Source organism: Lithobates pipiens, unplaced genomic scaffold (assembly GCF_037356315.1).
Source record: "Lithobates pipiens isolate NorthernLeopardFrog02 unplaced genomic scaffold, aLitPip1_a1.2 Scaffold_28, whole genome shotgun sequence".
NCBI lineage: Eukaryota > Metazoa > Chordata > Amphibia > Anura > Ranidae > Lithobates > Lithobates pipiens.
The window spans coordinates 174,540,063-174,563,478 of NW_027507789.1; the positions used below are offsets into that span (position 1 = coordinate 174,540,063).

General features: G+C 43.9%; 1 protein-coding gene across 3 annotated transcripts in view; it reads left to right on the forward strand.

Annotated features, from left to right (window-relative positions):
• Window positions 1-23,416, forward strand: part of LOC143935836 (NXPE family member 4-like) — a 190,060-nt gene that overhangs the window by 20,092 nt on the left and 146,552 nt on the right. For 2 of the 3 annotated variants that reach the window (XM_077459954.1, XM_077459956.1), the window contains exons 2-4: window positions 10,818-10,928; window positions 11,018-11,733; window positions 22,225-22,286. The exons of the other annotated variant lie outside the window; for it this stretch is intronic. In XM_077459954.1, the coding sequence (XP_077316080.1) occupies window positions 10,830-10,928; window positions 11,018-11,733; window positions 22,225-22,286 (877 nt within the window). In that variant the 5' untranslated portion in view covers window positions 10,818-10,829. The remainder of the gene's footprint in view (window positions 1-10,817; window positions 10,929-11,017; window positions 11,734-22,224; window positions 22,287-23,416) is intronic. 3 annotated transcript variants of the gene reach the window in all.

The following is a 23,416-nucleotide window of genomic DNA, read 5'->3' on the forward strand; positions in this document are numbered from 1 at the left end:
CACCACCACCACTGCCACCCCCCAAGTACCACCGCTGCCACCCCCTCAAGTACCACCGCTGCCACCCCTGTCACAGTTACTTTACTGAGTAACTAATTACTTTTTCAATGTAGTAACCGAGTTACTAACGCAATTACTTTTTGGGAGAAGTAATTTGTAACTTAACTAATTACTTTATTAAAGTAAGATGACCAACACTGACTGTGACATACTGAAACAGAGCATGATCCCCTCCCTTCAGAGACTGGGCCGCAGGGCAGTATTCCAACATGATAACGACCCCAAACACACCTTCAAGATGACCACTGCCTTGCTAAAGAAGCTGAGGGTAAAGGTGATGGACTGGTCAAGCATATCTCTAGACCTAAACCATGTTGAGCATCTGTGGGGCATACTCAAACAGAAGGTGGAGGAGCACAAAGTCTCTAACATCCAACAGCTCTGTGATGTCCTCATGGAGGAGTGGAAGAGGACTCCAGTGGCAACCTGTGAAGCTCTGGTGAACTCCATGCCCAAGAGGGTTAAGGCCGTGCTGAAAAAATAATGATGGCCATACAAAATATTGACACTTTGGGCCCAATTCTGCCATTTTAAGTTAGGGGTGTACTTACTTTTGTTGCCCTCGGTTTAGACATTAATGGCTGTGTGTTGAGTTAAAGTGCAAATTTACACTGTTATACAAGCTGTACACTCACTAATTTACATTGTAGCAAAGTGTAATTTCTTCAGTGTTTTCACATGAAAAGATATAATAAAAGATTTACAAAAATGCGAGGGGTGTGCTCACTTTTCTGAGATACTGTACATATTTATACATATCAAAACTCATATTAAAAACATATACTGTGGGTGTAGAAAAAAAAAAAATCACCCCCCTTCATTGCAGCCTTAAATGAAGACAGACACAGTTTTTGTTTTATTCACTGTATTTATTCAGTGCAACTTATAACATCTAAGTGAAAGATATAACACCAACAAAAAATAAAAATAAATCAAAAACAGAATAACTGAGTTGGAAAAAGGATCACCTCCTCCCTCCTAAAAATGACTTGTAAACCTAATCAGGTGTAGCTAATCACCTTCTCAATGGCATACAAGGCCATTTGACTTTCAACTGTGATCAGCTGTGGTCATTTTGATTAGCTCAGCATAAAAAGAGCTTTACTGGAGCATTTCAGTCCCTGGTAGTGCAACTGAAGAAAGCAATCAACTGTGGGTGACAAGGCACTGTTAAATGAGCTTCAGGATAAAGTTGTGGACAGGCACAGTCAGGAGATGGATACAAAAAAATGTAAAGGCTTTACCAATGCCAAGAAGCCCAGTGAAGGCTATTATTAAGAAGTGGAAGGTATTTGATACAACAAGGACCCTCCCTGGATCAGGACGTCCAAACTGGAGGAAGGAGCCTGGAGGAAACTGGTCAGAGAAGCTACCAAGAGGTCTATAACAACTCCGAAGCAGTTGCAGGAATTTATGACAAAGAGTGGTCATTGTGTACAAGTGACAACGATATCACAATTTTTTCACAAATGTAGCTTGTATAGGAGGGTTGCAAGAAAAAAGCCACTCCTCAAGAAAGGCCATATGCAGTCATGACTGAACTTTTCCAAAACGCACTTGAAGATTCTAAGGCCACACGGAAAAATGTGTTATGGTCAGATGAGACTAATATTTAATTATTTGGCCTCAACACCAAACGATATGTCTGGCAGAAATCCAATACAGCTCACATCCAAATAACACGATTCCTACAGTAAATCATGGAGGGGGTAATATTCTGTTATGGGGGTGTTTCTCTGCAGTAGGGACTAGAAGGAAAAATGGACGGGGCAAACTAATGTCAAATTCTTGAGGAAAATCTGCTGCCCTCTTCCAGAAAATTGTCAATGGGAAGAAGGTTTACCTTCCAACATGACAATGACCCAAAGCACACAGCAAAAATGCCCACGCAGTGGTTGAAGGAGAAGAAAGAGAATGTCCTTTCTGGAATGTTGGTGTTATACCTTTCAATTGGATGTTATGAGTTGCACTGAGTAAATGCAGCTGAATAAAACAAAAAATGTGTCTGTCTTCATTTCAGGCTGCAAAGCAACAAAATGTGATTATTTTAAAGGGAGGTGATTTTTTTTCTATATCCACTGTACAAAAAACACACTTGTGCATTGATTCAGACCCACCTAATGTTTAAATTCGAAGCGAGGCTACCTTGATGATGCGCTTAAAGGCAATGTTCACCTTTTCGGGCAGAATTTCACTTTTCATAATACATTGCAGAATTTCCTGTAGATCATGAGACATCCAGGAAGCTTCATATCCCATCGTGCACTGGCTTGCTGCATCACAGAATAGAGCTTGTTCACCACTCTGGACTACACCTCTCTCATGACTAGAGATGAGCTCAGTGTTTCGACTCGAATGCATGTTCGACTCAAACATTGGCCGTTTGTCTGTTCAGCAAATTCAGAACTTTGTGGACCATTCGCACCAAATTTGTGTGGTACGAACGACCCACAATGCACTACACCATTGCAGTGCATTGCTGGCTCATGATTGGCCAAGCATGCACTGTGACCCCGCATGTTTGGCCAATCACAGTGCCGGCAGCGAGGAGAGCCATAATTGGCCACAGGCAGGATACCTGTGGCCAATTATAGCTCAGGGGGTTTAGTACATGCCCCACACTATATAAGGCCGCCAGCGTGGCGGCCTTGTGTAGTGTGTTCCGGCATGCAGGGAAAGAGCAAGATAGGCAGGGACAGTTTTCTTTTCTCAGACATCTGCAGGAGTTAAAGTGGGTGTTGTGTGCTTCCAGCACAGTATGCACCTGTATCTACCCTGTTTTGCTGGTGTTCTATAATACAGGCATCTGCAGGAGTTAGTGGGTGTTGTGTGCCTCCAGCACAGCACAGTATATACCTGTATCTACCCTTTATTGTTGGTGTTCTCTAATACAGGCATCTGCAGGAGTTAAAGTGGGTGTTGTGTGCCTCCAGCACAGTATACACCTGAAGATACCCCTTATTGCTGGTGTTGTCTGTTGCATATCTTGCATATTAGCCTTTAAAATTAGCACTTTTGATTTCAAATGTTTGAGTCCCATAGACTTTAATAGGGTTCTAAAGTTCGCACTAATTTTTGGTCCGTTCGAAAAGGTTCTGGAGCAAACCGAACTGGGGGGTGTTCAGCTCATCCCTACTCATGACTATATTACCCCTTGTTTTATTTCCACCCACTTTTCTACTTCTCCCATTAAGGTGACCATACCCTGTACAATCTGATTGTACAATCTCCTTTATATCTCCTATCAGCTATGTAGTACAACAACCTGTCTGATTTTATACAAATTGAATGGATTGTTCAGGTGGGTCATCCTATTCCATAGTTTAGATAAATCTAAAGGAAATTGTACAGAGAGTGGTTGTGTCAGACCCCATTCACATCTCTGTATAGCAGGAACTCATGTTCCTGCATATGTTTTTTGGGGGGCATTTCTGCTTATCACGCATAGGGCAGCACATTTACTTGAATTAATTTTGACATGTTGTTGGTTGCATGTTTTTTACTGTGCATTTTGCTGTGTTTGTCGCTCATTTTTTTCACGCAGAAAAATGTGTGTGTGCTTCTGCATTTGGATCGCCGTTAACAATTAAAGGCACCGAAAGAGCGACTAGTTCATTTTAGGTGTATAAAGGTGGCCATGCACTATACAATCCGATTGTACAATTTCTGTATAATCTTTAGATTTACCAAAACTATATAATAGGAGCCGGAGGACACACCTATCCATCAAGTCACTCTGTATCCAATCAGGCAGGCCTTTGCATTACATATTTGATGGCAGATCTAAAGGAAATTGAACAATCAGAGTGTATAGTATATGGTGAGCTTTTCAGACTTCCAGAGACACACGTCTCCTGTTTTCAATACTACAGCTCTGCTCCACATAGGCTCTTATGTGATCACTCAGCTCCTGCACACTGAAGATCTAAGTAAGATGAAGGAACAAAGATAATTGATCATTGGCTGTGTATTTAATAAGAACAGATAATGATATATAGGCTGATAATGATTGCATGTGAGTACAGAGGTGGGTGGGAGCGATGTCAAGGTGTGGGAAGGCAGGTGCAGGGTGTAAGTTAATGAAGTCGGCTAGTGAAGTACTTCCTTCTATTGGGTTTTCCATCTTAAAGGCTAATTTTACCTTTGTTCTATTTTTTTCCCTAAATTCCAGCTCCACTATGTACCAATATAGCATTAAAGCGGGAGTCCGCCCGGACTCCGCTTTTTTTTTTTAAAAGCCAGCAGCTACAAATACTGCACTTTTAAAATAGTGACACTTACCTGTCCAGCGCGCCCGCGATGTCGGCACCCGAAGCCGATCTCTAGATCGTCTCTCGGGTCCTGCCGCCACCATCTTGGGTATGGGAATCAGGAAATGGAGCCTTTCGGCTTCATTTCCCGGTTCCCTACTGCGCATTCGCGAGTTGCGCTGCGCAATAAGGACGATCCCCGCTGCCTCTGGGATCTGTGTGTTTCCCAGCAGGCAGCGGGGCACTTGCAGAAAGGGGCGGGCACTTGCGGAAAGGGGCGTAATCCACGCCCCTTTCCGCAGAGAGCTATCCCGGAAGTGGGTGCAGATACCTGTACTGTACAGGTATCTGCACCCCCCTGAAAGGTGCCAATTGTGGTGCCGGAGGGGGAGAGGGATCCGATGAGCGGAAGGTCCACTTTAGGGTGGACCTCCGCTTTAATGTACTTATTTTTCAAAAACAAAACAGCTTTCCATTGATTCTATACAGGCTTACCTCACTCTCTTCATAGCTGTTTAAAAACCCTGCTTGATTACTTCTGCCTTACTTCTTGGACAGACTTCAGGTCATGACACAGGAAGGAGTTGACCAGCTGATCTCATTAGCACATACCCTGCATCATCTACCCTCAGCTGGTCAACTCTTTCCTGTGTCATGACCTAAAGTCTTCCAGGAAGTAAGGCAAACTTAATCGAGCCGTGTTTTTAAACAGCTTTGAAGACAGCGAGGGACAGTGAGGTAAGCCTGTGTAGAATTGATGGAAAGCTGTTTTATTTTTGCAAAATAAGTACATTAATGCTATATTGGTACATAGTGGAGCTAGAATTTAGAACAAAAAGGTGAAAATAATTTCAATCTTATTAAGATGGTCTACCTGCCGAAGTTTCTCTACCTCTTTAGAAACAGTCCAATCGAGATCCCGGGGGCTTATTTTAACAAGATAAGATCTATTATTACCTCCTTTGTGTGGCTGGGCAAGGTGCCGCGTTTGGCACTGTCCACCCTGCAACTGGCAGTTGAGCAGGGCGGGCTCGCCCTTCCTGACTTCCAGCGCTACTACTGGGCAGCGGTGTTAGTTACTGCCCGGTGGTGGTTTTTGCAGCCGCGGGACAACCCAGCGGTGACTCTGGAGGCTGCGATTCTGGGGTCTTACGCAGCTCTAAGCAACCTACCTTATCGAGGGGTCGGAGCGCATCCTAACATTACCTCCCTGATGCGTACGACGGTTCGGGTGTGGAGCCGGGTTGGGATGGCCCATTGGATTCCTGGGGTAGTCTCCCCCCACATGCCCCTGTGGGGTAATCCGAATCTGTCTCATTTTCAGAGTATCCCAGATCCGCAGGTGTGGGCTAAGAGGGGGATAGTCACTTTAAAGCATGTAGTGATAGGGGTAGGTTGGGTACGTTCCCCGAACTCTAAATTTGATCTACCGAACTGGATGTTTTTCCGGTTTCTGCAGCTGAGGCATGCCTTTCAGCACCAGTTCCCGGACGGGGTGACTCTTGGGAAAGATCCGGTGGAGGCATTGTTGACTGCTAAACTTCTACTGGCCCCCCTATCCACAATCTATTTTCACCTGACTGCCTCTAGGAAGCCTAGTCTGCCCCGGCTATACACTAAATGGAAGAGGGACATTCCGTCCCTGAGGGAAGAAGATTGGGAGTCTTGTGTCTCTTCCTATGTATCAACCTTGATATCGGCTAGAGACCGTTTTATTCAGTTAAAGTTTTTACGGCGGGCCTATTATACGCCGCAGAGATTGGCGGTTATATATAGAGATAGATCCCCCGCATGTGCTAGATGCGGTAGTGAAGAGGCCACATTTATGCATATGGTGTGGTCCTGCCCGGAGCTACAAACATGTTGGGTTCAGATTTTGACTGATATTAATCAGGCTGTTGAGGGCTCTCTACAGTTGAAACCAAAACTTATGCTTTTGAATGTGGTGGATGACCAGACTGTGGGGAAGTATGGAAGACTATTTGTGGCTTTTGCCGCTTATTACGCTAGAAGGGAAGTGTTATTGAAATGGAGGTCTGAGCTCCCGCCCACCGTCACCGCCTGGAGAAATACCTTGAATGCTGTTTTGCCGCTGTACAAAATTACATATATCAATAGAAATTGTCCGCACAAATTTGACAAGGTCTGGTCCTCTTGGATAGACTCGTGGGGCTCTCTGTCGTTGGTGGTATCCCCCCCTGACCCAGAGGAGGAGTGAGGATCCACCGGCAGGGAGCGTGGGACGTGCGTTTGGTGACTGTTACCCGTTCCCCGGATGGCCCTTTCCCGGTCCTCTCTCCCCCCCCTTTTTTCCTTCTCCCCCCTCCCCCTCTTTTTCATTGGATGGGCCCGCGGCTCAACCTTGCCCTCCCCTGCTTTCCTGGCCCCCCTGCATTTCCTTTTTCCCACTACTACCCCCCCCCCCTACGCCTCCGGGACCTGGCGCATCCTTTTTCTCCCCCCTTTCCCCCTACCAAACGCCGCTCACTTTGGTGTAGAAGATTGAATAATTCTATGCATAGATCTGAGGTATATCCATTATCTAGTGATAAGTGTCCTGTTTGATGTATGTACATGGATATTTTATTGACGGAATGTATGCCTTGAGCTGACCCGTATGTTCTTCTTTGTTCAAATAAAGTTCACTTTTGTAAAAAATAAAAATAAAAAATAAAATAATTTCAATGACACTCTTTAGAATTATAATGTGCCTCCAGGTGAGCAATGTTGGCACATGTGACATATTAATGTTCTGTGTGGAGGCGCTTTAAGACTGGAGTGACCATATGGACACTCCATCCTCGGAGCAGCTGGGCTCCCTCCCACCACTGCATTGTCACATAGACAGTACAGTGGCATTTTGAAGCTGGGTGGATAGAGCCTGATGGGGATTCAGACACTTGTTCCCATTCAGGTCCTCTGCTCTTGTGATTATAAGCAGGCAATGGGCATATCCTTACCCAAAAGACACCTTACGAACTGTAGGTAATTATTTTTGAATTTGCTGAATTAAAATCACAAGTTTGGTCCCCGAGATGCTGTCAAATAGTTTAGAGTTCTGAAGAGATGGACTTTTTCCCTTTGAGGGAATGAATCAATGAACTAAGAGGAGGGGAGCTGCTTGCCCCTGGCACCCTTTGGACTGGATGCTGGGTTTCTTTACAAAAGGCTGTCCACCTATGGACTGATCTTGTTCTAGGATTCTGTGACTAGAGCTTTCTGTCTATGCTGCAACTTAAAGCAATTTCATGGCCCCTAGCCGTGAACCTCTCTAACTATACCTGTGCTAAAGCTACTTTATGGTCCCCAGCCATGAACCTATCTAGCTATATCTGTGCTAAAACTACTTCACGGTCCCTAGCTGTGAACCTATCCAGCCTTATCTGTGCTAAAGCTACTTCATAGTGCCCAGCCATGAACCTATCTAGCTGTATATGTGCTAAAGCTACTTCAGGGTCCCCAGCCATGAACCAATTTATCTGTATCTATGCTCAAGCTACCTCTGGGTCCCCAGCCATGAACCTATAGACTATTCCAGTCTAGCTCTACCTGTGCTGAAAATAATTTCATGGTTCCCAGCTGTGAGTAAAAGACTGTGTTGCTGCTGTTTAGAGAGAGAGAAATTGATATTCTCTTCAGAATTATGCTAAAAGCATTTAGAGTAATCCACAGTACCCCAAATGCCCTCCCAAGTTTCTATAAGCAACAAAAATGTAAAAAAGACAAACTCCTAACTCAATGAGCAAGAGTGAATGGACTGTTGCTATGTGACTGGCTGCTTCTGCACTGTTTTCGGAAAAAAACAGTTAAATAAACAGCTGCCCCTGCAGGGATAGCGCTACGCATGCGTATAAAATTAATACAAACATACAAAATAATAGGATATCTATACATTTTAAATTAAGTGCAGGCCATACATTGGTCGAATTCCAAACAAATTTTCTGTTGAAAATCAGAAATTTTGTTTGTTTTGTAATCCAATAGTGCCACCTTTGAATTTGATATTCGACCAACCAAGCCTTCAATTTCACCTCATGTTGCTACAGAAGAAATTTTGTGGCTGGGCATCTTGTTTTCTTGTTGCCCAGCCCTGTCCCTTTGCTGGTTGAGGGGATCCTTTGGGGATCCATGGACTTTCCGACACTGGGAGGGGAAACGTTCACATATATGTCTCCCCTCGTCTTAGCCCCTTCAGTATCTAAAACATCCACTGGAGGCAGCAATACCAGTGCCGGCGGCGTTCTGTGATCGCAGCTGGACAAGAGTGTGGGGACTGATGTGCGGGCCAATCCTAGAATTGTCTCCCCCCCCCCTTGGGAGAGGCAATGTGCGGCAAGCTCTAGGACCACCTTCAGGAAGAAAGACGTGGGGTTCTTTTAAAGGAAAGTCTCTGGTCAGTGCAGAAAGAGTCCTTGGTGGATAGGGTAAATATAACAAACAGAAGGAAATAATAATGATTATAATTAATTGAATTAAATGTTAAAACGTGTCCTCTTGTGTATAGTATCCTTCTATGATCCACAAGTGTGCAGGAAATATGTTACACCTCCTTTCTGAAAAACTTGTGAAATAACCACGTGAAGATTCCCGTCACCAGGCGAATTGAACGCTTACCGGAATTATTGGATCCTCACAAATTTATATTTGGGGGATCATACAGACTTTTGCAACCATATGCAGATTCTCACAGCAACCAGTTATCCAGGGGGGCCTCGAGTATAAACAATCCCTTCATATGTTGAGAGGTATTTTAACTCCAGCCAGATATATCCATAGGCATGTTTAAATACATACGAAGAGAAAACAGGGACCAAAAATAGTGTAATTCCGTTTTTATAGAATCTTTTATTTTTCTATAAAAACGGAATTACACTATTATACTATACTCGAGGCCCCCCTGGATAACTGGTTGCTGTGAGAATCTGCATATGGTTGCAAAAGTCTGTATGATCCCCCAAATATAAATTTGTGAGGATCCAATAATTCCGGTAAGCGTTCAATTCGCCTGGTGACGGGAATCTTCACGTGGTTATTTCACGAGTTTTTCAGAAAGGAGGTGTAACATATTTCCTGAACACTTGTGGATCATAGAAAGATACTATACACAAAGGACTCTGTACTGTGTTATTGGGACTCTGTTTTCCCCTTTTTTCTTCTTTTTTTCGTTTCCTGGATTTTTTGGAAAAGTCTTTTCTTTCATTTTTGAGTCACAAATATATGTTTACATAGCAATTAACATTTACGTAAGAATTTATGTGTTATGTGCACCACTCCACAGTGGAATTTTCTCACTGAACACATTTGTATAATTTTGCACTTATAAGGAAGGTATAATTATGTTTGGTGTCTAAAAAATTTTTGTTAAGCGCTACACTTTTATATAGCATTTGTTTACCTTACACTCGATACCCCAGTGATGTGTTAGCAGCTCTCTTGTGTGTTTTATATTTTTTCATAAGAATAGCGCAGTGTTTTGTTACAAAAAACGTGTCCTCTTGCTGTACTTGCAGAAATGTGGAAATCATTTTTCCCTCTTACCCCCCTGAAGAAGACCGCAATATTTCCAAGGTCGAAATGCATTGGGGTATCTTGTATATCAGATGGTGATTCAAATTATATGCTATGGGAATTTATTTGTATTTAATATATTCGTTTTCTGAACGGTGAAATTGTATATGCATTTCCCTCTACCAATATTAATTTTTCGCACTATGTATACCAGAGCTCATGTTTTAATAAATACTTTTTGTACCTCATGTTAACTAATCAGTGTTTTGGATAATAAAACCAAGACATTTTTTATAACTCCTTTGTTTCTCATTTGCTGCAAAAAAAAACCCCATGGGGAAACCTCTTTTTTGTTTGTATTTTCCATGCGACACGGGGTGTGCAGCTAACTCAGATCCCTCCTATGTGCCCTTTTCGAGGCATCTTGTTTTCTTTCCAGGTCACAGCTCTTGCAATTCTTTTTTGATAATTTTTCTCCCACAATTCGCCCATCATTGATCAGAGATTTGTTAATTTTTAAAAAAAATTCCAACATGTCTGATCACTCAAATTCTATGGCTGCACGAAAATCCACCATTGCTGTGGCCCACTAAATTTTAACGACAGTTCTTAGTTTTGATTTTGGGGAAAAAAATCTTTGGGAATGCAAACCATGTTCATCTTCAGTTGTAACTTGCAATGTAGGTGATATATCACAAAACATTGTACCATTGAAAGTAAAGAGTTCATCAGGACACTCTCACAGTGGAATAATTAGAGAGGACTGTCTGATGGAAAGCTCACAGAATAACCCAGGGAAAGCTGCTCTTGAAGTTTAACTAGGTTTAAAGACCTCTACACATGATGTGCCCATGATTTATTAAGAAAAACTTTAAAGAGCAAACGGGCACAATGGGACATTAACCATCAAAAGGTAATTAGCATGACAGCTGCCTAAACTTTGGGTTGGCCAATGTTTTTAAGAACTCCCTATAATTGTACACATCACTTCTGTTTCAGGAAACTAATAGAATGTTCAAATCAACCAGAAAAGGCCATATGTTCATTTTGTGTTGTACAGTTATCGTTATGGTGGTGTTTATCTACATCATTCACATAAACTTCAGTCAGGTAAGTTCTATGTTGTAGACGTCGCAGTTAAATTGTGTTTGTGGATAAGGCTGTGTGTAACAGTAGAAATTTTAATGATTTCTCATTAGCTTTCAAACTTTCACTTTATCAATGTAAAAAGTCATCTGGCACCTGCCTGTGGATACAGTGGGTACATGACAACAGAATCCAAAACCATTGACCAACAAATAGCAGAGATAATGACTTTGATGAATTGTACAATTCCCCAAAAGGATACCATGCATTTTAATGAAACCACCAGTGCAATAAATAGCAAAGCAATACTATTGAGCTATAAACCGAATTATTGTCTTGGAGACACCTTGATTGTTCAGGTTGAGATGTTCAATTATTTGGGGAAAAGGAAGACTTATGGAGGAGACTTTCTACAAGCCCGGATCTTTTCACCAAAGCTTGGAGCTGGAGCTTCTGGAAGAATCAAGGACTTCAATAATGGAACTTACCATATTTATTTTACATTATTTTGGAAAGGACCAGTGCAAATATCTGTTCTCCTAATGCATCCCAGTGAAGGGGTATCTCTATTGTGGAAAGGGAGGAACATGGGATACAATTATATCAGGTTCACAGGAAAATTCCTTAATAAAAACCAGGAAGTGCAAACAGAATGTGGCTTTTACTTGAATTCCCAACAAGAAAAATGTAAATATGTGGACAGGAGATATAGAGAAGTGTTCTACTGTATCAAGTTACCAGAAGTACCTTGTGAAGCTTTCATATCATTAAACAGTGAAAACACACGGTATACGTACCTCACCAACGCGAACAAGACTTTGTTTTCCAAGTAAGTATTTCCTAAAATTAGATTTTCCTGGCACAGTTTGCATTTTAGTTTAAGAAGTTCCACACCTGTTTGTATAAGATGTTGCTAAACATTAAAAGTTATACCCATGTTTTGGAAAGAGGACCATTCATTAAAAGTATATGTAAGGATTGAGAGACCTCAAAAAACAGGACCAAACCTTATAATAATACATTATATACTTTATTATAAATAGGTTAAAAGCATAGAGGCATACAAACACCCTATATCAGGGATATGCAATTAGCGGACCTCCAGCTGTTGCAAAACTACAAGTCCCATCATACTTTTGCCTCTGGGTGTCATGCCTGTGGCTGTCAGAGTCTTGCTATGCCCCATGGGACTTGTAGTTCTGCACCAGCTGGAGGTCCACTAATTGCATATACCTGCCCTATATGGACACAGTCATAAGAATTTCAGAAATGGAGGTTGGATCATTGTATTAAGAGTAAATACTCATAAATGTATATCTGATTAGAGAAGTCTGATCCAACACGGCCTCCACACTTGCTTGTCAATGCGGTTAACAAAATAGTAGCTTCCTCAGGACACTACTGGGTAGGTGCTGTTGGACCTTGAATCCAAGGATATAGAGACACCACACAACGCAGACTACAAATAATCAGGATGATCCTAACAGGGATCAAGTGTATATATTTGAATAATCAATGTGCAAATATAAATATACACTTGGCTTCTGCGTGTAAGGACGTGGATGAACGGTGGCATGCCGCTTCAATAGGAACCACAGTCACCACAAATATACCTAATAGGTATTGAACATCTGAACAACGGAGTGGGACTCAAAGCCAGGAAGAGATATATGGTCATAAAAGTATCAATAAGACAGCCAGAAACAGATACAATAGATATATATCTCTACAGGACAATATACTGTAAGAGCCGGTTCACACAGGGGCGACTCAGATCCGACTTCAGGTCGCCCCTAGTCGCGCTACATGTAAAAATCAATGTAAGTGAATGAGAGCCATCTTAATGCACACTACTGAAGTCACTCCGACTTCAGAAAAGGTTCCTGTACTACTTCTATCCGACTTGTAACCATTGATTTCAATGGAGGTCACCTCCAAGTCGGATCTCCATCTATACGGAGGCGACTCTCACAGAATTATCAGCTCTCAAAAGGGAACTCCACGCCAAATTTATTAAAATTATATAAAAACTCCTCCGCTATCTTCTGCTAACTCTTTTACTAGCGGAGGAGCCGGGCCCTCTTCTTCTGACTTCGGGGGTCTTGTCCCCCTGTTCGGGGGTCTTGTCCCCCTCTTCGGTTCTTCTTGCCAGGCCACCGCGCCTTCTTCTGGCTCTTTTACAAGCAGTGGCCCGGTCATTTCTGTCGCCGCTGCCGCTGTCGCCGTCTTCTGTTCTTCTGTTCTTCTCTTCTGGAGATGTTGCCTCGTTGCTGTCTCCGGTCATTATGACAGGAGACGCGGCATGCGGCGACTTATATAGGGACATCACCGGATGATGTCCCCGCCTATTATGATGTCACAGTCCCAGAAGATGCTGGGACTGTGACATCATAATGGGCGGGGACATCATCCGGTGATGTCCCTATATAAGTCGCCGCACGCTGCGTGTCCTGTCATAGTGACTGGAGACAGCGACGAGGTCTTCTCACCGGACTCCTCCGCTATCTTCTGCTAGCTCTTTTACTAGCGGAGGAGCCCGGCTTTTTTCTTCGCCGCCGCCCTCTTCTTCCAACTTCGGGGGTCTTGTTCCCCTCTTCGGGGGTCTTGTCCCTCTCTTCTGTTCTTCTTGCCGGGCCACCACGCCTTCTTCTAGCTCTTTTACAAGCGGTGGCCCGGCAAGAAGAACCGAAGAGGGTGACAAGACCCCCGAAGTCGGAAGAAGAGGGCGCCGGCGAAGAAGAAAGCCGGGCTCCTCCGCTAGTAAAAGAGCTAGCAGAAGATAGCGGATGAGTCCGGCGAGAAGACCCCCGAAGGCGGAAGAAGACCCCCGGAGCTGTGCAATAAACTTTAACCCTTGTGTGTTGTGTTTTTTTTTTTACATTTTTTTCACAGGTGAATGGGTAGGGGTGCATTGTACCCCATACTCATTCACATAGGGTGGGGGGCCGGGATCCGGGGGCCCGTCTCATTAAAGGGGACTCAGAGATTCCGATAAGCTCCCTGCCCGCAGACCCCGACAACCAACGGCAAGGGTTGTCGGGAAGAGGCCCTTGTCCTCATAAACATGGGGACAAGGTGGTTTGGGGTGGGGGGGGCCACGCACCCCCCTTCCCAAAGGAAACCATGTAAATTCTACGCTGCGCGTGGCTCTGCCAGTTGCCGGGCGGCGGCAACCTCCACTCCAGTGCGTGTCTCCTCTGCTCCTCTTCCTAAGTGCCAGGCATCCAATAGGGTTGCCTGATGCTTTGGCCAATCAGGAAGCAGGTCTGATGCCCTGCCACCCCTTAGGGCCACAGAAAACTGGGATCATCCTACACAGCCAGGCACACCAAATTTCCACAGGCACTCCAGAGCCAGAGAACAGTCCGCAACTTTTTTTTTTGTATTGAGGGATAATAACTTAGGATAGGGATGAGATATTATGGGATGCTCACTTGACTTCAGAACAAACTTCAGAGAAAACTGTTCCTATATACAGTCTCTACAGTATATACAGCTCCTCTCTTCATCCAGCACTCACATGCTTTCAGAACCCAGTTAGAACACTGTAGAAAAAAGCAATGGTCCATTATAGGCAGGAACCCAACGCCCCTTGGTTGTGTGGCCAAGTTCAGTGTCAAACTTGCATCACTCCTTTGGCTAATGATCCCAGCACAACCTCTTCAGGCACTGTCAACCCACCTGGCTGCAGCTTCCCCTTTCACTAGAACTTCCAGGCTAACTTCTCCCTACAGTCCTCCAGTCCACCTGGCTGAATCTCAGGAGATCTCCCAGCCATGCTAATCTGCTCCCACTGTCCTCTCTCCTTGCTCCTATGCCTCCAGGAAGGGCTTCCTCTGTGTGTTTTGGTGGATCCTTCCAGCACCCGAGCCCTAGGCCCAAAGGTCACCCCCCAGACTCGGGGGGGCCCTTAAGGGCCACCAACAGCCTCCTCAGCAATCTATCTCCATCTTTCACCCCACTCCTCTGCTGGAAGGACTCATGCCTGTTTATGAGGTAAATCTGCCCCCTGACAGCCCTTTTTTGCTGGGTACTGGCTGAGGCCCACATAAATATTCCAGACATCCCCTCCAAGCTTCCACACACTACATCTAGCACATTCTCCAATGTTCCAGAAAACAGGGGGAGGCACCAGAAGAGCTGTTAGGATGGGTCATCCAGCCCTGAGTCACTCAACCCTGACCCAGATTCACAGCTCAGGTTTGGCCCTTAGCCAAATTGAATTTTCCTACACTAACAGCCTATTCTACAAAAGCTTATCTACATTAGACATGTGCATTCCTTTTCATCTGAATGGATTTTTGTCCGAATTTCAGGTATTTTCGTTTTTGTTTTGACAAACGATAACGAAAGCGCAGAATCCGAAAAACGAAAGATCTGAAATAAATAAATGCTTTATTTTCATTTTCGTTGTTACAACAGTTCGATATACGTAGATAGGAGATTCGCTGTGACTCTGACAATAACAATCTGTGTCTATTGAATCTGTGGTCGAATGTGCCTAACCTTACCTCTATTAGTCCATGTTTATATAGAGAAAAGATTTGACAAAGAGAAAATATTCAACATAGAGAGAAAAGATTCGATAGAGATAAAAGATTCTGGAATTGGGTGGGGGAAGTAAAATAAAAATAATGATGATGAATCTTATTGGCTGACTGTAACCAAAGAGGAGGAGCGGTAAAATAGCTAGAACTAAGTACACACGTACAGCCAACTTACTTTCACTTACGATAGCAGCTAGCAGAGAGAGACACACACCAGTGGCGGCCCGTCCATAGGGGGCGCCCGGGCGCCGCCCCCCCCTGTGTGGTCACAAAAAAAAAAAAAAAAATGTAAAAAAATAAAAAAAAGTTTTAAAACTGCCCCTTTAAAAAAAAAAAAAGTTCTTTAAGGAAGTGCACTGTGCTCGAGCGCCGGTCACAGTGCACTATGGGAAATGCCACGTCAATGCAATCATGAGATTGCAGGCGTGGCGCTTCATTTGCGGGCGTTTAGCCCGCCTCAGGGCGCTTTCTGAAGCGCTGAGTAGCTTCCGCCCGGCGCTGTAGTATGTGTTACTACGGCCGGGCGGGCAGTTTGATTGACATCTGAGTTGACTCAGATGTCACTTCCTGTCTTCTCTCTCCCATTTCACCTGAGAGAGGAAACAGGAAGTAAGAGGAGTAGAGCGGTGTGCAGGAGAGGAGCGGCTGCGGAGAACACCGGAGAGGAGCACACAGTCAGGTAAGTGTTTGCTGACTGATCAGTGTTCTATACCCAAGTCTTGTTCAGGTGCCTATAATTCTATCTTTAGTGTATAATTAGTGCTCAATTAGAATCTCAACCTTGGTGCCCAGTGCATGCCAGTCTGAGGATAATTTATAGCTATCAATGCCAGTCTGTCATGGGCTGCCCTCTGCTTGTTTTTACCAGCTAATGCATTGTTTGCTGATGAAGTGTTCTATAACCAAGTATTGTTCAGATGCCTACTTCTAGCTTTAGTGTACAGTTAGAGCCCAATCAGAGGCTCAGCCTTAGTGCCCACTCCCTGCCAGTCTGAGAGGAATTAATGATCAATGACAGTCTGTGTAATGGACATCTCCTGTCGGTTTCACCGGCTAATGTACTGTTTGCCTCCAGATCAGGTGTTCTATGTCCAAGTTTTGTTCAGATGCCCTTCCAGCTTCCCTATACAAGTACTGCAAAATCAGAGGCTCAGCCTTTGTGCCCATTCTCAGAATAAATTGATCAGTGCCAGTCTGTGTAAAGGGCCGTTTCCTGCCAGTCTTGCCCGCTAATACTGCTTGTGGCCAGATCAATTGTTCTTGTTCTGAATGCCCACTTCCAGATTCATTGTAATTATACTGGCAAATCAGAGGCTTAACCTTAGTGTCCACTGCCTGCCACCATCAAAATCCTTTGATCAATGCCAGTCTGTGTAAGGGACAGTCTTCTGCCAGTCTGAGAGTCTTACCCTGTTTGCTGCTAGATCAAGTGTTCTATGCCAATTCTTGTTCAGATGCCCGCTTCAGATGTCCAGGTGTCTATGTATAACTTTTCAGCCTCAATGTACAGATACTGCACAATCAGAGCCTTAGCCTTAGTGCCCACTACCTGCCAGCATCAAATTGATCAATGCCAGTTTGTGTAATGGCAGTCTTATCAGCACTGTTTGCTGCCAGTTTAAGTGTTCTATACTAAAGTCTTGTTCAGATGCCCACTTCTAGCTACTGCACAGTCAGAGGCTCAGTCTTAGTGCCCAGTCCCTGCCTGTCTCAGAATAATTTACTGTGATCAATGCCAGGCCAGCCTGTGTAATGGACCGGCCCTTGCCAGTCTTACCAGCTAATGTACTCTTTGCTGTAAGGCTCAGTCCTAGTGTTTGCTGCACCTAAATCTTGTTGAGGATGTCAATTTTAATAATATACTGATCAATGTCAATCTATGCAATGGACCACCCGATGCCAGTCTTACCAGAGAATGCACTCTTTGCTGTCAGCTCTAGTGTTGGTTACACCCAAATCGTGTGAAGAATGCCCACTCCTATTGGTAATGCCAGGGTATCTTAATGAACATGCGCTACCTTATCCAGAAGCTCCAGTCCCTTTACTAACAGCAACAGCTGTCCTTGTGCCCTGTGCCAGTCATGTCTGACTTTGCCCCACTGCCCCCAGCAGTCTCAGGAGACGGATCTGCCCTTGCCAAGCTCAAAATATAAGAGTTCATATGCCCCTGGCAGTCTGTACCCCCTGCATATATCCTAGCTCAAGCAGAGTAGAAGACAATCAATGGGGGAGATTGCTTATATAAGACGTCATTGTCTTGGGGGGAATTTCAGGGGCTGGCTATCACTAAGAGAGAGATTAATTTACCACTTTCACAGCTGTGTCTTAATAAGATTTACACTTCATACCAATCAGTAAGGTGTACATATATTATATATATATATATATATATATATATATATATATATATATATATATATATATGTGTGTATAGGTGTACCATTATCCAGGATTGCAGAGTGCTGTATATATATCTATGTATAGTATCCATGTGAGTCTGCAAAACTTGGATAATATCACATCTACAGTGGTGTGAAAAAGTGTTTGCCCCCTTCCTCATTTCCTGTTCCTTTGCATGTTTGTCACACTTAAGTGTTTCGGAACATCAAACCAATTTAAACAATAGTCAAGGACAACACAAGTAAACACAAAATGCAATTTGTAAATGAAGGTGTTTATTATTAAAGGTGAAAAAAAAATTCAAACCATCATGGCCCTGTGTGAAAAAGTGATTGCCCCCCTTGTTAAAACATACTATAACTGTGGTTGTCCACACCTGAGTTCAATTTCTCTAGCCACACCCAGGCCTGATTATTGCCACACCTGTTCACAATCAAGGCATCACTTAAATAGGAGCTGCTTGACACAGTAAGGTCCACCAGAAGATCCTTAAAAGCTACACATCATGCCGAGACCCAAAGAAATTCAGGAACAATTGAGAAAGAAAGTAATTGAGATCTATCAGTCTGGAAAGGGTTATAAAGCCATTTTCAAAGCTTTGGGAATTCAGCGAACCACAGTGAGAGCCATTATCCACAAATGGCGAAGACATGGAACAGTGGTGAACCTTCCCAGGAGTGGCCGGCCGCCCCAAATTACCCCAAGAGCGCAGCGACGACTCATCCAAGAGGTCACAAAAGACCCCACAACAACGTCCAAGGAACTGCAGGCCTCACTTGCCTCAGTTAAGGTCAGCGTTCATGCCTCCACCATCAGGAAAAGACTGGGCAAAAATGGCATGCATGGCAGAGTTCCAAGGAGAAAACCACTGCTGAGCAAAAAGAACATCAAAGCTCATCTCAATTTCTCCACAACACATCTTGATGATCCCCAAGACTTTTGGGACAACATTCTGTGGACCGATGAGACAAAAGTGGAACTCTTTGGAAGGTGTGTGTCCAAGTATATCTGGCGTAGAAGGAACACTGCATTTCATAAAAATAACATTATACCAACAGTAAAATATGGTGGTGGCAGTGTGATGGTCTGGGGCTGTTTTGCTGCTTCAGGACCTGGAAGACTTGCCGTGATAAAAGGAACTATGAATTCTGCTGTCTACCAAGAGATCCTGAAGGAGAATGTCCGACCATCTGTTCATGTACTCAAGTTGAAACAAACTTGGGTTCTGCAGCAGGACAATGATCCTAAACACACCAGCAAGTCCACCACCGAATGGCTGAAGAAAAACAAAATGAAGACTTTGGAGTGGCCTAGCCAAAGTCCTGACCTGAATCCTATTGAGATGTTGTGGTATGACCTTAAAAAGGCCGTTAATGCTCGAAAACCCTCTAATGTAACTGAATTAGGACAATTCTGCAAAGATGGGTGGGCCAAAATTCCTCCAGGATGCTGTAAAAGCCTCATTGCACGTTATCACAAACGCTTGGTTGCAGTTGTGTTGTGCTAAGGGTGGCCCAACCAGTTATTAGGTTTAGGGGGCAATCACTTTTTCACACAGGGCCATGATGGTTTGGATTTTTTTTCACCTTTAATAATAAAAACCTTCATTTACAAATTGCATTTTGTGTTTACTTGTGTTGTCCTTGACTATTGTTTAAATTGGTTTGATGTTCCGAAACACTTAAGTGTGACAAACATGCAAAGGAACAGGAAATGAGGAAGGGGGCAAACACTTTTTCACACCACTGTATACATAGCTATACAGAAGTCTGCAATCCTGAATAATGGTATACCTATAAATACACAGTATATATCTATACAGCACTCTGCAATCCTGGGTAGTGGTACACATATACACACAGATGTGTCTATCCAGAAGTCTGTAATCCTGAATAATGTTACACCTATACATATAGAACTCAGTAATTCTGAATACACAGCTACAATGTTGCACTACTGTTTTAATATATACAGTTTCTATACAGCTCTCTGCAATTCTGGGGCAATGATACGCCTATACACAGTTATACACAGGTATGCCTATACATAACCCTGTATTTCTGGATACATAGATAATGTTAGTACAGTATGTCTATGTACACAGCTACTGTATTTGCAGGACAATGAAATTCTGGATACACGCCAATATCATTCTACAAATTCTGGGTGTGGCTTATGAGAAGTGGGAGGGGCCAACCGTGGATGGGCGGGTCTTGCGCCCCCCCATCCTAAAACTTCACCAGCCGCCACTGACACACACACTGAATCATTTCAGAAGACAGTCAATCTTAGCTGGTCCGTTTGAATTGTCACTTGTCAGAGAACCCAAATTATTATTAAGCATAAGCACAGCAGCAGAACAATAGGGAAGCAATTCAACTTAGCTTTTTCCTAGTAATCTGCTGCTATTGTGTTAGTGTGAGAACCTTATAGTGTTGCTGCTAGTGTTGTTGTGATAGCCTCAGAGGCTGCCTGTGTTGTGGGGGGGATTTATTATTATAGAATCTTGTTACCCGTCTGATCAGTGATCGCTATCACCACAAATTGGACACTAAGTGACGCTTTTTTGTGGACACTTTTTTGGGGCCACTTTTTTGCTGTGTCCAAATCACAGCAGGAGCAGTTTGCCCGTGGTGTGTGACCCAGACCCAGAAGTGTCAGATAATTTACTAGGTACGTTATCTGACACAGAACAGCCACCCTACCACAGTATATGTGTGTCAGGTCACCTGAGACCAGGTGACAGATGCACTCCGTAGGAGTCGGAAGTGCACCGCTAGGTAGTGGACCTTAGGACTGACTGCTGTGGATAGTACCCAGGGAGATTCAGGACACAGGTCTACTGGATCACTAAGACAGATCTCAGTAGGAGCTAGAGCATAGATTCCCCAGGGCGCGGAGTCTAAGAGCCAGCAGGTGTTCACCAGAGCCTCCAGTGGTGAGGATGGACTTGGCTGCAGTCTGGCTCCAGGTCACGGCCCCTAGGATCTCACAGCTCACACCCACAGTAGACTACAGGAGAAGGAAGCAGCAGGCTGGAACAACAAGAATAGTAAGGGGATAAGGCAGAGGTCAGGGCAACTAGCAGACAGGAACAACAGAGTACACGCCAAAGTTTCAGGGTCACAGGCAGACAGGGATGGTCAGGGACATGCCAAAAGTTCAAGGTCACAAGCAGACAGGAATCGTTGAGAACACGCCAAGGTCGGTAACAGAGACAAACGAAGAGCACACGGCAAGCAGGAAACAGGAAGCCAAACACACAATGAATACACAATGGTTGATCAGCACTGATGGCTTGCAGTGCACAGGTTAATATAGGGTTCCCTGATAGGGCCTGGGGTGGAGCCATGCTTAGAGGAGAGGTTATAAAAACCACCAGGTGGAAGTGGCTGGCCACTTAGTCAGAACACATGAGGGGAGGTAAGAAAACACAGGAAGATCACTGCATAACCATGACAGTACCCTCCCTCTTAGGAGGCCTCCCCCTCCCCCGCCTGGATCCAGGCTTAATCCAAAACTTGACTAACCTCGTATTTTAGATTTTCCTCAGAGATGGAACTGAGGTATGGAGAGGATGAGAGGGCTTGAGGAGTAAAGGCTTTTTAGGAATGGGTAAGGGCATGAGAAGATCAGGAGTCTGAGCAGGGTCCCCCAGACCCTTAAAGATGAGCTGGACATCCAGCACAGGACCAGCAGACTGGGCAGAGGTCAGTGGATCCCTGAGGTCAGGTTGGTTAGAAGGTGACATGTCACAAGAGTCAAGCTGGATAGCTGAAACACAAACAGAATGCAGAGAGCCCTGAGAAAATGATTGAAAACCCCACCTGGCCGAATGAGGTATTCTATCCAAAGGATGGATTGAGCCTCTTAAATGGGTTTGAACGGGCATAGTAGCAGTAGGGTAAGGCCAGGTTACAGAAGGTCCTGAACAAGAAGCAGGAAGCTCATCGGGCATGGGCTGGACTGGCATAACTGGTGCAGAGGCCGACTGAATAGTATTGTCAGGTGTAGCGACCATCTCTATCGCATCACAGGGCATAGCGACTGTGGAACTTGCAGACAAGTTAGCCTGGCTGTGCGTCCAAGGGAGATTAGGGACAGGCAAAGGTAAATGGTTATGCAAACTGGAGTGAATGATAGACTCAGGTTCACAGGTGGGCCCCTCATCCAGAGTATCACATGACCTAGAGAGTTCATCAGTCCGACTATTGCAGGAAGCATCCCAGAGATTGTTTTATACAGCTGGAAGAGCAGAAGATAAACTTTTTTTTAGGGGGCGGGGGCTCTAGATAAAGCTACAATGAAAGAAAATTGGCAGGACTGAAATATTAAATGTATTTCTTGTTTTTTTTCATCATTTATAATTAAAGGTCCAACATTGGCATAGAGATTCCCAAACAAGTTGAAAGTATTGACGTTTTAAATTGCTCAAGTAAGTCTGCATTTCATATTGTATTTTTTGTTAGTAAATTTAAAGGATATTGTATAGTGAGATGTAATGTCTGTGGCCAGCTTTACACAAATGTGAGCAGACATTTTGGGGTTATTTTATTAAAAATAATTAGCTAAGTAAATGTTCACTTTGTAAAGTGAATGTTACTAAATAAGGCATGCATGTGTTCAATTTGAATCACCCAATCTGGTGCGTGGGAAGTAATAAAAATGTATTTTTGTTACGACAGACAGTTGATTGCTCTGTACCACCAGTAGTTATGCCCTTAGCGGGAATACACAATACAGCCAATCGCGCATAAGCTGCTAAATAACCACTCCATCTACATATTTTGAAGTGGAACTCCCACCAAATTTATTGTATGTTTGTTTAAGATAGAGTGGGGAAAGGCTTCTCTATTTGTCCTTGTGGCAATTTTCCAAGGACATAAAGTGAATAGAAACCAACAATTATTTGCCACCAGAACAAGAGTAGATCTTTTAAAGATCTTTTAGTAGAACTTTTAAATGTCAAAGGCCTCTTGGAAGCATGGAAGGTGGTTTGGTCTCAGGCTTCCAAAAGTTCCCTTTGGAGTTATTTTATAAAGAAAATGCATATAAAATACTCTACTTTTGGTACCTGACACCAGATAGCTCAACGCTATTTAACCTGCCAACTCCGGTCACTGCTGGCATCGTCAGTTGGTGAAGGGGTACGCTCCTTCATATCTACTGAATCTGTCCTGCACTCACCCCTTAATGAAAATCAGTACAAAACCTGTTAGGTAGGAATGGGCAAACGGTTCGACCAGAACGTCAGTTCGGGTTGAACATTTGTCAGTTCGGCCCTTCGCCAAACACCCGAATTTGCAGGGTGTTTGCCCCGACGAACACCCTGAAATGCACTGAGCACTGCACAATGCATTCTGCACCCTGATTGGGCAAAGCTTTGTGTCCTTAACAACTCATGAGACATCAGCTGTCAATGGGTTTCCCCACTGACAGCTGGAAAAAAAAAGTGGTGGTTAAAAAATAAAGGGCCAGTCCATGCCAGGCCCTTCGGGTCTGGTATGCATTTGGAGAGGAACCCCACGCTAAAATAATAAAATGGCGTGCCCCCCCCCCCCCGAA